The sequence below is a fragment of the Gouania willdenowi genome, chromosome 24, assembly GCF_900634775.1.
Source record: "Gouania willdenowi chromosome 24, fGouWil2.1, whole genome shotgun sequence".
Taxonomy (NCBI): domain Eukaryota; kingdom Metazoa; phylum Chordata; class Actinopteri; order Blenniiformes; family Gobiesocidae; genus Gouania; species Gouania willdenowi.
Genome location: NC_041066.1, coordinates 9,816,245 through 9,832,839, shown reverse-complemented (window position 1 = coordinate 9,832,839; position 16,595 = coordinate 9,816,245). Strand labels below are relative to the sequence as shown.

At 38.2% G+C, this 16,595-nt stretch overlaps 1 protein-coding gene across 1 annotated transcript in view; it reads right to left on the bottom strand.

Annotated features, from left to right (window-relative positions):
• The window catches only part of LOC114458063 (glutamate receptor ionotropic, kainate 2-like), a 73,321-nt gene that overhangs the window by 18,899 nt on the left and 37,827 nt on the right, over positions 1–16,595 (bottom strand). The window contains exons 5-6 of the mRNA XM_028440307.1: positions 13,382–13,435; positions 9,671–9,844 (exon numbers count right to left, since the gene is read on the bottom strand). Coding sequence (XP_028296108.1) covers positions 9,671–9,844; positions 13,382–13,435 — 228 coding nt within the window. The remainder of the gene's footprint in view (positions 1–9,670; positions 9,845–13,381; positions 13,436–16,595) is intronic.

The following is a 16,595-nucleotide window of genomic DNA, read 5'->3' as shown; positions in this document are numbered from 1 at the left end:
GGCTAATGTTAATGCTATGCTAATGCCAATGTTGATGCTAGGTTAGTTATTGCTAGGTTAACGCTATTGCTAGGTTATTGCTATTGCTAGGCTAATGCTAGTTAATGCCAATGATTAGCTAATACAGTGCAACGTGGGCCAGCACCTGCCTCCCAACTTGCATTTTCTTCTGGAAATGCAAATATTCTAGTAATTATTATTATTATTATTATTATTATTATTATTATTATTATTATTATTATTATTATTATTATTATACTTTAACAGCATAGGTAAAATTAACTGTAGGGGTACATTATATATCACATTACATCCTTATGTTTGTTAAATGCAGTAGTAGGGGGTACATGGCTTCAGGTTAAATGTCTGAAGGGGTACAGGACTGTAAAAAGTTTGGGAACCGCTGCTTTAGAGCTAAATAAGCTTCCTAAAATGCACCCATGAATTTCTAAACTCCAGTTTCTGATTCAGAATTACACATCGCATGGCTCAGGCAGAGAAAACCCTGAGATGATCAACACACAGAAACAACCACAGACGCCACACATTCACACATTTATTGGCAGAAGCCTCACACAGACACTGTGTCTGATAATAGTGCGAACAATAACACAAGAGTGGTGAAACAGTAGGTGCATCCAACATGTGCGAAACTTTTGTAGCGACTGTAAACTTTGTGGTTGAATGGAAATCGCTATGTAAAACAGACAAAATATAGGGTTGTTGTGCAGAAAATGAGAAAGCATTTAAATATCACACATTCAAGTATATTTTTATACGTGCACAGCTTTGTTGGAAGTAAATACAAAAAAAGCACTTGTTCCGTAATAAATGTTACACCTAAAATTATCACACCCTTTGGGCTTTTTTGCTCCTGTAGCTTGCATCAGCCGAACAAGCTTTGTATTCCATCCCATGTGAACCCCAACTGCCACGTTGTGATTATTATCCAAACAAACTGCTCTCTCTGTTAAAAGGCGGATCATTATTATGAGCTATTACAGCAGAATTTGCACTCTTGGTGATAATGGTGAAGAACATCCAGCTCTCTATGGTGGTAATTACAGTTCAATGAATTGTTGAAATGAATTAAATGAAGCAGAGCCTTAAAAAAAAAAAAAAAAAAAAAAGGATCTAACTGGGTCTAAAGCTGTACTGCCAGGCACAGCTATGGGGGTTGTTTTTGTAGCCTTAGTTAATTCCAGGCATAAATATAGCTTACAGAATAGACATTTCAAGAAGAATCTGTAACAATGCATACAAGCCATCCCATTAGCTGTAGGTAATATATTTAAATCTTTGTATAGGGTGTAGGCAGATAATTATGGTAAATCCCCTTAAAAAGGAGGGTTAAAACAATTTAAGCTTCCCATTACTCTGGGGGAAAATGAATAGCACTAGCACAGGAAGTCAACAACATGCAGAGAAACACACAAACTAGGCTAATTAGCATCCCTGTGCTCATTATTTCAAGCCCATCCGTGTTAGAGATACCTCTGACTAACAGTAAGAAGCAGCGGCTTGTGAATTTTCCATTATGCATTTGTGCCTGAGACAACACATGGCCTCACCAAAGGCGCCGAGTGTGCATGTGAATATCCATCCCTCCATAAAAACAATGATAAAACAGGGAATCAACCTGGTAATGTCCTCACCTCTATCTTCTCCTTCAACTAACCATTAAACCTTTTCCCGACACCCCCCTCACCCCGCCCCCCCCCCCCTTCTCACCCACCTCCTCCTCTTCCTTTTATCTCAGTCAATCAATCCTTCATGAATTCACAAGGTGACACACACAGTGTTGTCCTGGTAACCATTGCCACATAACTGTTGCCTGGTCACCAATCAAAAACAAGCCCAGAGCCCAGCAAGGCTTCTGTACTGTGCGGTATGGGAACAAGGCAATAAGAGGCTGCAGGGAAGCTCGGGGGCGGAGGGTCACACAGTCATCGCTGGCTGTAATTCAATAAATCTCTCCAAGGTGGCTTTTCTGTCCTGAGCTCTAGGGCCAAAACATCAGCTAGACCCACAGGTGAATGTAAAATGGAAAGGATTAGTTGAATGCTTTTGAAAAGTAACTAAACCCCAAAACCTGCTGAATTAAATGTATTTGTGAATGAAGTTGCGTTAATTGATCCAAGTCTAAAGGCTCAAACATACTCGGGCGGACACCCGCAAAACGGAGTCCACGAGGAGTCCGCCAGGCCATATAAATGCAAAGCTCAGTTTTTACGACCGTGCTGAATTCTCAGCGTAGTTGGTGTCACACAAAACACTGCTCAGCATTGAATCGACCAACATTAAATGTAACACCGACCTGTATTTCACCCGCCTGGTGAAACAGAGCAGGAGAGATGGACACGAGCTTAGAGGAGAAACTGGCAAAAGTAGCGAAATCTTTAAAACACGTTCCAGGAGTACGACGACTACAGAGAAGCGCTAAGAATTAGGGATGTCCCGATACAACTTTTTCACATCCACTACAATACCGATATTACAGCCTTGAAATTGTCCAATACCAATATCGAACCGATACGATATCAGCACGAATCATACATACTTTTATTACTTGTTTTGTAGTATGAGGAATGTTAGGAAAGGCTTGATCAAGTGATGTTATATTGTACTTTTAAAATGCAAATAAATCAAGTTCACTTCAGTTATTTTTTACTGTCAGTAAATGATGGGAACAACTGAGTGCAGGGACAAAAACAACAAAAACTTATCGGAGCGCGTATAACAGAGATTTTAGATGCAGTCCAATAAAATCCGATATCTGTTTTCTGGCTGATTTTGGACCAATAGTCGATATCAATATCGGATCGGGACACCCCTACTAAGAATCATGGGACATGTAGGATTTTAATAGAAACTACTACACGGTGGTACGCCAAAGTATGTAAGCTCTGAGGAGAGCGAACAGTCTGCGCAGAGTCCATTGTGCACGGAGTTCGCTCGAGTATGTTTGAGCCTTAACTCAAAGTATTACAATTTGGCATATTTTGTTGTAGAAATGTAACACTGCCCTCACCTGGCTATTACATTCACATTTTGCTATTGGCTGAGATGGATGAAGCCATTGGCAGTTTTGGTGGTGTCTTTGATCACAAAACACCACCACTGTTGGCCCCGCCCCCTCGTATAAAAACTCAAGTGGAGCATCTAAACTGCAGTTTGTGCTCAAGTTTGAATTCTTGGCCTGAACCCGACTCGTCCAACGGGCTTAGTTTCTTAGTGCTGACTCATCCTTGAGCTGTGTGCTGTCACATAGAGAGCAGGTTGCCGAATTGTGTGTGTTATAGCAGTGTTACCACATGCATTAACAGCAGAAACAAACCGGTACGTATGAAGCTGCTTATCATGATTATTTCAGAACGAGGGACTAGTAAATAATGCTGAGTGAGTAAAGACACCTGCATTGGATCATTCTACATGCGTGCGAACAGATGTGAATAGTGTTGGGTTGAAACAGGGTCGGTCTTTAAGAGACATCGGCTTCATTCGGGTCGGACTAGTTAGGGCTGTGCTCTGTCGGGCTTGGACCACGTCGGGTCTTCTTCCAATTAAAGCTCTAGCCAGTGCTGCCCCCATCCCTGCATTTGAAAGTGTGTATGAACTGTTTGCTTCCCGCTCATCATATCTCACATTTCAACTTTGCAGCTGTAAATCAAGGCATGTGTGTTTTAACATTGAAATAGGTTCAAAATATAATTATTTTTTATAGTTTCTGTTTCCACTCTATCCAGAATAATAATAATAATAATAATTCTCAACAATTATTTAGTTTCACATCTACCTGTAGCTCTATGTTTTTTACACTGATGACAACTTGTTTGTAGTTTTATTTCAGAAAGTTTCACTTTTACAGTTACAGCTGGAAACCTTTGTTAATTGCATACCCTAGTTACATTACAGCAACCAAATTAAACTATATCAACTAAGTGAAACAATAAAAATGGCCTGTGTAAAGGCTTTTTCAAACTAAAAAAATATCTTGTGAAATCTGTGACCTGTTGACCTGCACAACTGAAAGAATCAGAATCAAGAATCATTATTTCTTGGCAGAAATGCTTTTAAACACTTGCTGTACATTCAGCTGACATAAAAATCTTGTTTTCAAATATGTAGAATAATTGTGAATTTATCAGTAGCAGTAGTAGTTTTAATATTTTAGTTAATTTTTTGCAGGCACCTTTTTTGTCTGTCAAATGTATTTAAAAGAAACTAAAATTAAAGAGAGAATGTTATTTAACTGTCAAACCTTGTCATAATTTTATGCATTTATATGTTTTTTTAAATTGAAAAAAAAAATGTCTCGGTCTTGACTCGGTCTCGGCTCCCGAAAGTCTTGGTCTTGACTTGGTCTCGGTGCATTCTGGTCTCGGGCAAGTCTTGGTCTCGGATAGTGCGGTCTTGAACACAACACATATATACTGTATATCACATACTTAATCAAGAAACACCTTGTGTGTCGTCATCACATTAAGAAATAAAACGCATCAAACCTGAGCTTTTCAAATTGAACGCTCTCACAAAACACTATCCTAGCTGCCCTTACAGCATGAGGACCAGTATAAGACATACTGTTTGCCAAAATACAAGAAAAAATCTGACAAATATGATTTATACAATACCAATTAATCAATTAACCACTCTGCTGATTCATCATTTGTCCAAAGACAGGAAAAATCAGTCGGTTTAACCTCTTTGTGCACTGCATCGATCTTCCAGCAAACATAAATGCTGAATGGTAAAGATAATGTGATTTATATACTGAGACATTGTTAGAACAACTTATCTAGTTTCAGGGCGCATAGGCGACTAGCATGTAACAGTGCACAGCAGGGCCGTTTCCAGCAGACCGAGAGGTCAATGTGTTCAAATCTGAGGAGCAGATTTCTAACTTTATCAAAGGTTTTATATCAATGCAACCCATTTTCTGCTCAAATTTTCTCCATTTTCATTTCATTGCATACTCAGTTTCGTTACATCAGCTTTTCCTTTTTCAGATTTCATTGCTGGCTTTTAAACTTCCCAAAATCTTGCCAAACTATTTTTATTACTTTTATATTTATATGCTTCAGATGTGTGAAGGCAGCATCACACTAAAATCACACGATTGCACAGCCCAAGATTACGGTACATAGTCCATGTCTAAAGCAATTGCCAATTAAAGAAGTGAAGTCTGGCATTTTTATTGTAAGATTTTGTGCAAGATTTTACATTTCTGTCTCTTTGTTTGCTACGCATTCAATGTACATAAAAATGTACGTTTTAACTGCCCGCTCGACTAAATGGTTGAGCACATTTTCTTTGAGGAGAGAGTCATCTCTACCACTTGGTAGAAGTATGCAATACTAAAAAGATCCACCAGAATGCACTATGTCTGTAAATGCTCAATTCTTCTTCCTCTCCTTAAACCAGGAACTCAGAAACAAGAGGACATTTTGGCTGTGTTCAAAATCGCATACTCATTACTATACGCTAGACACTCAATGAGTATACCGTCAACTATAAGCTATAAGTATGATTAGTGTGGTAACCGTTCCTACTTAAGTATACTTCCGAGTTTCCCAAGATGCATTTCGAACCAACAACGACAAAAATCAGAAGCACACTTAGGCTAAATATTTCCATTAACTTGCTACTTGTGAATTTTCAGTTAGAAAGTGACCAAGTAGAATATCAATGTGTGCTCATTTGATCTATAAAACTCACAGAAACACATTTCACGCCGACATTTCGGAGATTTTCGGAGACCCGCCATTGTGCTACTGACAAAACTTCCTGTTAACTTCAAAACAAGAGCCCTATTTTCAAAAGCGTTACTTTACTAAAGGAAGACAAGAAGTGGTGCTTTTGTTTTGAAAAGCAGATGTTTGACTTTTAGTATGAAACTGGTCCCAGGACAATTTTACGTTCAGCTCACAGTGAGTCATGGGGTGTTGAGTATGACTAGTGTGCCATCCGTGCAAGCTTAAAAAATGTCCAGATATATTATACAGCTGGGTTTTTCTTGCGTACTCAATCTGTCCATAGTATCTAATGTGAATGCACTAGATATTCATTTTGACGTCAGACTTAGTATGAGTAGTACGTTAGTATGCAATTTCAAATACAGCCTTTGAATACCTTTTTAACTCATGATAGTGTTTAAGGCCTTACTAAACATAATTATGATACATGATTACACAATGAAAACTCAAATGAAACACATATCTTAAAAAAGAAAAAAAATAAGTAACTGGTTGAAAGCCAAAATAAATAAATTCACTAAAATGACCAAGAAGTAATTTTTGTGAATTTAAGTTGGTGTAAGTAAAATTAGCTATTTGCTACAAACTAAACATACCTGGTCCATTTTGTTCATTTATTGCTGTTGTTAGGACGCATCAAGAGTTAGTACAATATTATTTTTGGTCAATTTCTACAGTATGTTGATAATAATAAATATAGTATAAGTTAAGACATTAGAATTAGTTATTATAGTAGCTAAAGTTGCTACCTCTAGGAGCCAAACTGTTGACAGTGCAATATAAAATAACATTTGAGCCTCATCTTTTTGTGACAACTACGGCACAAGTTTCAACTTTATTTAATAGTTTGCACATCGCTTTCGGTGTTGAGTGCATCTGTAGCAAACCTACAGTAAGTGCACTGACTACAGGTCTGCTGAAGGAGTGATTGCAGTAAAGTGGTGACAGTAAATGTGTTAACCTTGTGGACAATGCCTGTGGGATCATGCCTTACTCTACTGTCAAATGGTGGAGCAAAATAGTCAAGAACAAAGATTGTCATCCCATGTCCACCACTTATCCCTGCCTTCAATTAGCATACGGGAGGAATCTATATTCTAAATATGCTGGAACACCAATTACAAGAACCCAGCCAAGATATGGAAGTGGTATATTCCAATGTTTGCATATACTGTATCTTTGACTTGTTGTGTTGTTTAGTCTTGGCTGGTCAACAAGAAAGACTGTGTGCTCCTGAACCAGAAACCAATCTCATTTAAAAGCATCCGTCTGGCAGTTGTTCACAGCTTGAGCCAAGCCAACAAGTCATCGACCAGAGACGATCCACCATCAACCAGCTCTTCAACAGCACAGATTAAAGGCAACACCGCAAGATTCTCAAAGCCAAAACCACAGCCAGACGTGCAGTACGAACTGGCCTCTTCACTCTGACAAACGAGGACGTTCAAAGCTTTGTCCAAAAGGTGTGTCAGGTGCAATGTTTTTCTGTATTTGAATGCAAACCAGGAAAACTTGCAGCTTCAAAAGTTAAAGGATTGCATTTCATGTTGATTTCATCTGTTATAGTCATAGTGCAATAAAACAAATGCTTTTTCAGCAATGTTTAATTGTTTGATGCAAAATGCTCCTCGATTTAAAGACAAATTAATATTTTTAAAGTTCCTTTAAATGAAATGAAAACATGTTCATAATTGTTCAAAATCAGAAACTGTCCGTATTTGACAATTATTTTTGGCTGTTGCCACTGCTTGTGGGATTTGTTGTAATTTTGCAAAAAAAAAAAAAAAAAAACATTAAGTAACAAATAATTGAGTGAAATCAATATTGTAGAAACTGTAGGGTCTGTTGGGAAAAAAAAAAAAAAAAGAATAATTGAATTGTTACTCACCAAAAATCAAAATAAATGGAAACAATTCTTGGAGAAGTAGGGGGTTATTAAAGTTACATCAATAATTTAACCACTTATTTATGGGACAATGGCTTCTAAATTTGGGATATTGTCCTAAAACATGCATAAGAATATATTGTTCGTGTCACACTGCCATTTCTGAGACATTTAAAAAAAAAAAACAAAAATAAAAAATAAAGATTTACATATTTTAGAAAATGGCATTTCTGTTTCAGGAAGTGAAATCTGACATTTCTGTACATTTGTACGGTGGCTGGGAAGTGTCAGGTGAATGCATTTACAGAAACGAACACAAATGCAAACAGGTCACAACACGAATGCAAACCGGCCACAACGGAAGTGTTTCCAACGGACCGGTATTACAGTTGGACAGTCGGACGGGTATTATAATATGATAGCCTGATATGAAAAATATAAGAGTATCCTAATCCACTTTCACTTACTTTCATACGCGTTTCGATGTCTTCTTCTTGTTCTTCTCTGTTCTGGTGGGTTAAAAACATCCGCCAGAAACGTGTCCGTCTGTAATACCGGTCCGTCGGAAAAACTTCCGTTGTGGCCATTTTGCATTCGTGTTGTGACCTTTTTGCATTTGTGTTCATTTCTTTAAATGCATTCACCTGACACTTCCCGGCCACCGGGTTTCCGCAACGGAAGTGTTTCCGATGGACCGGTATTACAGACGGACACGTTTCTGGCGGATGTTTTTAACCCACCAGAACAGTTAAGAACAAGAAGAAGACATCGAAATGCGTATGAAAGTAAGTGAAAGTTGATTAGGATACTCTTATATTTTTCATATCAGGCTATCATATCATAATACCCGCCCGACTGTCCGACTGTAATACCGGTCCGTCGGAAACACTTCCGTTGTGGCCGGTTTGCATTCGTGTTGTGACCTGTTTGCATTCGTGTTGTGACCTGTTTGCATTTGTGTTCGTTTCTGTAAATGCATTCACCTGACACTTCCCAGCCACCGTACATTTGCCATGATCATAGAAAATTAGAAGCCCTATGCATTATATAAAGAAACTCAACAGATACAGCATGTTCTTGACTCTAATTTTAGAAAACAAAGTGACACGTCTTAAAGAGTTTGCATAAAAAAATGTATAGGTTTCAATACAAATCCAATACATTTGCTCCCTCTCTCTGCATAGATGTGCACTAAAACAAGTTGCAACTACACAGATGTTTCAGTAGTTAGACAGAATGAAACGTTCACATTTACATCTGTGTATCTTCAGTACTATTTTGGATATGTATGTAAACGCTGTGGTTTACATAAAAACTGGGCTTGAAGTATTAGCAAACTTAAAGCTCTATAGTATTCCTGTAGGACTACACACTTCTTGTGATTAAGTCATGTTGTAAATGGAGCAAAAAACGCTCACATTAGGTGAGAAATGAAAGACAAAACCTGCTCTCGAGTGGGTATAAAAGGGTTTTTCCTCAAAAAAATAAATATAGCAACAGGGACTTGAGTAATTTGACTGTTTACAACACATCCGGAAAAGGGACCTTGAATGTCCATGATGAGCCTCATTTGCTGTTTCACTTTTAAACTCCCTGGCTTTTTTGGATGCCATCCTAAAAAACCAAGGCCATCATTTCCATCCAATTTGCTCCCTCTCTCTGCATGAACACTGACAGATTGTCATATTTTGGCTACACTCCCAGAGGAGAGCTATGAGAGGCAGGAGGGCAGATAAACGGCTATTACCATTCACACCGGCTCATTACTGTGCGTTTAGACCAAGGAGAAGCAGCTCCAAGGCTCCATGCAGAGAGCTCTTAAGCTGCTGAGGACCCCTGAGCAGGTGATAGACAGGATCCTCACACTTTCTTCACTCAAACCACAAAAAATACATGGATTTCAAAATATGAATCATTCATAAAAAATCATTTTATAGATAGAGACAGGTAAAATCTACACAAAATGTATTTAGTATCATTTGAAAAACCGCTTTGTAATTGCATGAAAGCAGAACATGGCTTATCCTACCGTCATGAATCCATCCAGCAGGCCCGAGTCTGGTTTTGGAGGAGCTTGCAGCCGCTCCATGGACCATTTCTCGATGATTGAGGACACCTGAGAATTTTCTGTGTTGAGGATGCGAAACCCAGTCATGTTGACGCCACTGAAGCGATACGGCTCCATGTCGAGGGCAAAAAGGTCCTGAAAGCATAAAAGAAAGAAGTCTGACTGAGTTGGATCAATAACTGGGAATGTTTATTCTTGATACTTTCTGCTGGAAAGTCTGTCTTTATCTTCATTGCAAACACATGGTTTGTTTGTCGCAAATGTTTCACGCATTGCATTGTGGGATGTGGGGTCCTGTAGAGTCATATCAAAGTGTTCTTCCTTCATTGTTACAGTATTTTCATCTGTTTCATCGTTAGACAAGGATGTCAGAGATTGGCTTGACATAATTTTTGTTCTAGTTTGTTCCCAGTGTTCTCCGTGATATCACCTCACTCCTTAAGCCATTAAATTTGGCAGGATTTGTTGGGAAATCACTTTGGCAATGTTTATGGGGCAAACACAAGAAACAACGATGACAATTAAGTTTAAAAGTATTATGCATCACTCTATAGCAGTGTTTCTCAAATGGGTGCATGTGTACCCCTATGGATACGTGATAGCATTACAGGGAATTTTTGCAACAGAGAAAGTGGAAATCTAACAAATGAAATCATTAAAAATATGGGGTTTATAATGTTTATTTAAGATAAAAAGGATGATCATAATAATGATGATAGAAATGATTTTGATTAGAACATAAACTGACAATACAAGGGTCAGTCTTGGTCCCACACCAGGTAGGAGATGACCAGAAATGATAAAAACTATAGAAATAAATCTATTCAAGAGGTACTAAATACTGTGTCATTCCACTTATTTACAAAATGAGATTCATTAAAATGTAGAAAGTATCTATTAATACGGTTGTCGTAGGGACAACCCCTGGTGCTAATGGTACGGTCACCGAAGTATACTTACGTAGCGGGTTAGGGTTAGGTTATAACCCTATATTGCAACAATTTTTAGGGTTAGGGTTAGGTTTACGATTAGGTTTAGTCTTAGTCACGTGACCTTAACTGGTCAATGAGGAGAGCTGCATACGGATAGCCACTGCCTAAAACGTATGTTAACCATCATTATGCTCTATAGTTGTTTTTTTTTTTTTATAGAATTACGAGCTAAATATTGTAGTCAGACAAAGGGGGTACTTGGATTCAGAAATAAGAGAAAGGGGGTACTTAAGCCAAACAAGTTTGCGAACCACTGGTGGTTCTATAGGACTCAACATCCCACAATGCAATGCGCAAAACTTTTCCGACATATCAACAAAGCGAGTGCTTGCAATGGAAATGAAAGACTTTCCAGCGGCAATTTCAACATTTTACATTTGTTTGTGAGCAATTCATCTTTAATGTATTATTATTGATCTATGAGTCCTATGCTATGTCTTTATCTGATAAATAATTGATCATCTCCAGCAGCTTTGAAGAAGTTAAAACTGAAAGGAGCAGCTGAGGATACTTAAAGAGGCTCTTCATCTCATGCTGATACAGCAGCCCTGATTAAGGTAAGGCTCTCAAGGTTACAGGCTCTTGGCTGGATGGTCATCTATCATGTGGAAGTGAAAGAGCAATGTGACAGTCCAGGCACTACACCTGGCAGATGTCCCTGGATCGCATCAACACAGTCGATAAAAGCAACAGAGTGCAATGAACGGACAAAGGTAGTGTGACTTCTTTCTGTCCTATTCGGAGCACAGCACAGATGGTTTGGTCACAACAGCAGAGAAGCCTTCATACAGCAGAGTCTGATGATAGTACAGGTACGGTTTCACTCTCAGTGACGCCTGTAATCACCATTTTCCTCCCCCATTCAGTGGTATTCCTCTTTCATCCTGCAGGTTCTTGTGATGATAATGTCTTTTTTTAGGCCAAATTTATCACACCTTCCTCTTAGTCCAATTGTGTCCCAAACAGCACAGCATGCTATTTGTTTGTTAGAGCCATAATGGAGCAAATGGGTGACAGTCTCATCTGCTCAGCGCTATTATCCCAGCTCTCATTTGTCTGTTCTTCGGGCTTAGTGAAGATCTGAGGCCTTTCATCTGCAGCACAGCAAACAATCTTTGTAGCGGCCTGATCAAAGAACATTAGAGAACTTCAATCCCTGTCAGTCATCACAAAATATCCCAAATTGTTTTTGTTTCATACACTAGGATGGATGGTCAGCTAGCTATGGTTGAAAAAGTGCAAATTTAGGGAAAATGTACTTTTACAACATCAATTTGTAACACTGCATGGACAAGATTTTGCTTTGAAAGGCATATTGCTGGTTCAAAGCACGATAAGAACCTTCTTTAGATGCATTTAGAAAAAGTACAAGACGGATGAATGAGTACCTCAAGGTCGTGTTTTTTTTTTTTTTTCTGTGATCATTGGGAACATTTACATGGGAGCTTTAATTCCTCTTTAAAGCAGAATACAAGTTAATTCTTCTATAAACTGACCGTGTAAGCACTTAATTCCTATGCTGATTTTATTCCAAATTAAACTTAAATCCTATTTAAGTGGCTGATTTATTCGGTTTTTAGTTCTGAATGAGATAATTCCTCTTTCTTGTAAACACTTAACTTGCTTAATTCCGCTTTAAATGAATTTGGGTCGTTCTGCGCTTGTGCGACTTGTGGCGATGACGCGCTGGTGACGACATAATCCAAGATGACGACGAAAACATCATGTAACCGTGGCCTGTGTGTCTAAAAATTCTTAAAGTTACAACTTAAAAGGAAAGAAAGAAAAGCAAGAGGAGTCATAGAGCACAAACTTCTGCCAGGTGCTAAATATCCTCTTTGCCAGATATTAGCAGTTTTTTGGATCAGCGATTCTGATCATGGTACCATGATCATACATACTTAAAAGGCTTGGGACAACTGTCGCCCAAATTGTTTGTAAAAATCTTGATGAAATGCGCAATCTGGATTTGATCCGGATGAAACTCGTTGACATAACTGAGTCTAATTTCATAAAGATCAGTCATTTACGAGCCGTGATTTGAATTTTTGAAATTTCCCCAATGATGAGAGATAGGGATTTCTTCATTGTTGAAACTGATCCAGAATACATATATTGATCCAGATCCACTAATGTAATGGAATATTCCATGTTGTAAGGTCTATCTTTGGTTAGATTTTTGTCAAAATCCTTATGATGTTGATGATATTATGATGACTAAACTAATATCTGTGTACCAGGAAAAAAACAAAAAAACAAACCTAAAAAGTCAGAACCACATAAAAATATCTTTGAAAAAGAGCATTTTTTCATAGTGTGACAAAGAAGAAATCTGTAGCTGCATCTACAGCTAATATGAAGACAAAAGGCTTGTTTTTTTTGTAATATATTTTAGGTAAAAGTGCTTTTTTTTTACAACTTTGAAACAACCAAAAGTTCTTTGGATGAAAACTATTTCACACTTTGCAAAAAAAAAAAAAAAAAAAAAAAAAAAAAAAGTGACCCTTTTTTCCAACTTTATTTGAAGCATCTAAAAACCTAAAGCTCATGGGATCAATGTCGTATAAAATGCAATGACAGCTTAGCTATTGTAGCTCACAATATTAAATATTGGACAAATGGTTACAAAGTTAAGGTGTCACAGAATCTTGTAAGAATGAATTAAACACATAACACTTACCAGGGTAGTGAATATGTAATGGTAGTATTCAGTCATCATTCCCATTGCCAGGGCCTGTTGGGAGGAAGAAAAGGTCAAACTCATTAGACTGCTGTACCTTTAATAATAATTACTAATTTAACTATTGCTAAAACATTGCAGTGACTCTGACACTTAAGAAAGACCTCACAGAAATAGTTAGTTGGTGTATTTTACACAAGAGAGAAAGTCATGAAAAAAAGTCCAAACTAAACTGTGCCAACAATTTATTGAGGAAAAAAAACACACTAAAGGAGACAAAAACACAATAAACAATGAAACTCCAGTCCTGCCTTTCTCGTCTTGTGTTAAAAGAAGCAGCAAAAAGTGAAAACTTTTCACACAAAATGTGTTGTTTGCATTGATATGATGCTGTTAATTTCACAGCTCCTCCATAGGAATCAGCAAAAATAATTTCCACATTCCTTCTTGCTGTTATCTCCAAGTACACAATGGTGACTATTTCCCAGGAACGATAATATTTGGCAGTTGGCATCCCATGTTCTTAGCACACAGTTAGCATGACAAATATTATGTGTTACTGTAGCCAATGTAATCGGTTTGTGGACGTGTTTTCTTTACTGAGCTAGAAGCAGAAGGCAGTTTTATGGATTAAGTGTATATTTGAGAAAACTCATTTGTATTTGGATGGAAGCAAATAGCAAGATTTTAAATAGGAAATGCTGAAATAGATCTAGCAGTGAGAGAGTGCATAGGATGGGATTATGTGAAACGTCAGTACCATGTGCTGAGGTGTCTTTGAGAGAGGAAAAGAGCAATGATATCTCCTCTTCAATCCTCTGTGGCATCTGGTGGTTAGCACAGAGACTTTATATCCACTGCACTGTGCTGTGGTGGACTCTGTCAGCACTGAATGAGGCCTTGTGGAGATTTAGTGAGTGTAGATTTGGCACAGAGAGTGCAAGGCATAACAGATCTTTGCGACACGTATCCAATGGAAGAAAATAAAGTTTGCAGGAATCAATTTAAGTGAATGAGTGAATTTGACATCTTTTCATTTGGCTTACATTGAACTCTACAGATTGTTGTCAGTAAGTCCACAAGGGTGTCAGCTATTTGACCTCCCTTCTGCATGCTGACTCATCGTTGTTGCTGATAAGGCCGACCACAGCGGTGTCATCAGCAAACTTGACGTTGTGGTTGGGAGCAGTGAGGCATGAGCACAACTCTGCAGCGTGCACAGTGAGGCAGGTGTTGGACCTGGGTGCAAACAGACCGGAGTCATGCTGCGAAAAAGTCTGTATATTACTATAAGGACCACATTAGAAAAGCGTAGTGCCTTTTTTGTGCTATATTAGATTACATTAGTCTGCCAGTCAGCAGTAGAAAAGATTGGGTTGAGTGACTTACTTGTCATTATTTTAGTTATGCTAACTAGTCCTGGTGTCTTTCCACAATACATTGAATACAAAGATAGTAGGGGTGTGACGAGATCTTGTGCCACGAGATCCCGCGAGATAAAACTCGACGAGATTTCTGTTCACGTTAAAAATCTGTCTCGTGAGATTTTTTATTTTTATTTTTTTGTTAGCTATCCAAACTTCTATTTGTGACCTGTGGGGGAAGTCATGCGCCTTTGCTACGTCTAGCCTGACAGAACCTAAAGCAGGAGAAGGAAAAGAAGGAGAAGAAGAGGGGTACATTTTAGTTCTAGTAGTTTCAATTTGTGGAAGAAGAAGTTTATTAACAGTTAAAAGAACATGGCTGTGTAATTGCAGCATGTCGTTAAAGGGCCCATGTTATGCTAAATCGACTTTTCTGTGCTTTAAACATCATAAAGTGCTATTTGGGCTTCATACGCATGCCCACTGTTTTTTTTCATTGATTCCCTCAATCGTAAGTTAGAGGGTGATTTGCTCCTTTCTTACTGCAGGGTGAGCCCAAACACCTCGCTCCAATTTGATGACGCATTCCCACTGTGATGACGAATTTGACGAGGCACTGAGCTGGAGAAGCCACGCCACCAGGAAGCTCTCTGCCGTGATTGACATGTAAGCAGACACGCCCGCAAAGGTGAGCACTTCAGCGTCCTGCTCGCAGTGCTATGTATGTATTTTCTACAGTCTTTGTATGTACCGGTGAACACCCCGCCCCCACGCTCTGTCTTGTGTTTATAAAGCAGCATGAGTTCAGCTATGGAGTGGGTGGAAGGAGGGCGGGCCGTCCTCTGGCCCTACGTCACTGTGCGGGAAGGAGGAAGTCAGTGTCTTGTCTATAGACACGCCCACTCATAAATATGCATAAGTAGGACACAAATCAGCCTGTTTGTGTGGAGCTGCTCAGAAAGTGACTTTTCCAAGGCTAAAAGCAAGTTTGGGAAAATAAACCTCAAATTCTATGTTTTTGGGGTTCTTAGAACAAATGGAGATGGGTGAAAAAATAGCATGACATGGGACCTTTAATGCCATACTTAGTCATGCTCTGTTTGCACTATTTGCACTCTGTATTGACATAGTAGAACTTTGATTTGGTTTTGCACATAATATTGTTTGCGCTTGAAAAAAAGAAAGAAATATATTATTTTATTTATTTTATTTTAACTTTCATAAATTCTAGTTTCAATTTGTGGAAGAAGACGTTTATTAAAAGCTCATGCTTACATCATGCATGTAAAGCTCCCCACTGAACTTAAGGTTTAAGAGACTTTTCCATAATGGATCTTAAGAAACCAAGCCTGCCATACTTTCTTCTTTCTTTACACGTTGTGACTACTTTTAAGTGTTCTTCTTCTTCTTCTTCTTCTTCTTCTTCTTCTTCTTCTTCTTCTTCTTCTTCTTCTTCTTCTTCTTCTTCTTCTTCTTCTTCTTCTTCTTCTTCTTCTTCTTCTTCTTCTTCTTCTTCTTTCTTGGTTATTGGCGTGTTGCAACCAACTTGAATAGGTGCATATCACCACCTACTGTACATGTTTTATTTATTTTCCATTCATTACTGTCCATTCCATTCTATCCATTTATTTGGTGCTGTTTCTCTTTTTAAGTCTTATTTGTCTGCTATAGGGACTGAGCACCTTTACTCTGTGTTTAATGTTTCCTGTACATGGACCCCATCAATCTAACAAATAAACTAAACTAAACATTTGCTAAACTATGTAATTTAAATCTAGTAATTTAACATGACTGGTCTAATCCGAGAACATTTTATTTGGTTCTAAAGTGACTAGTTCTGTCAAATATCT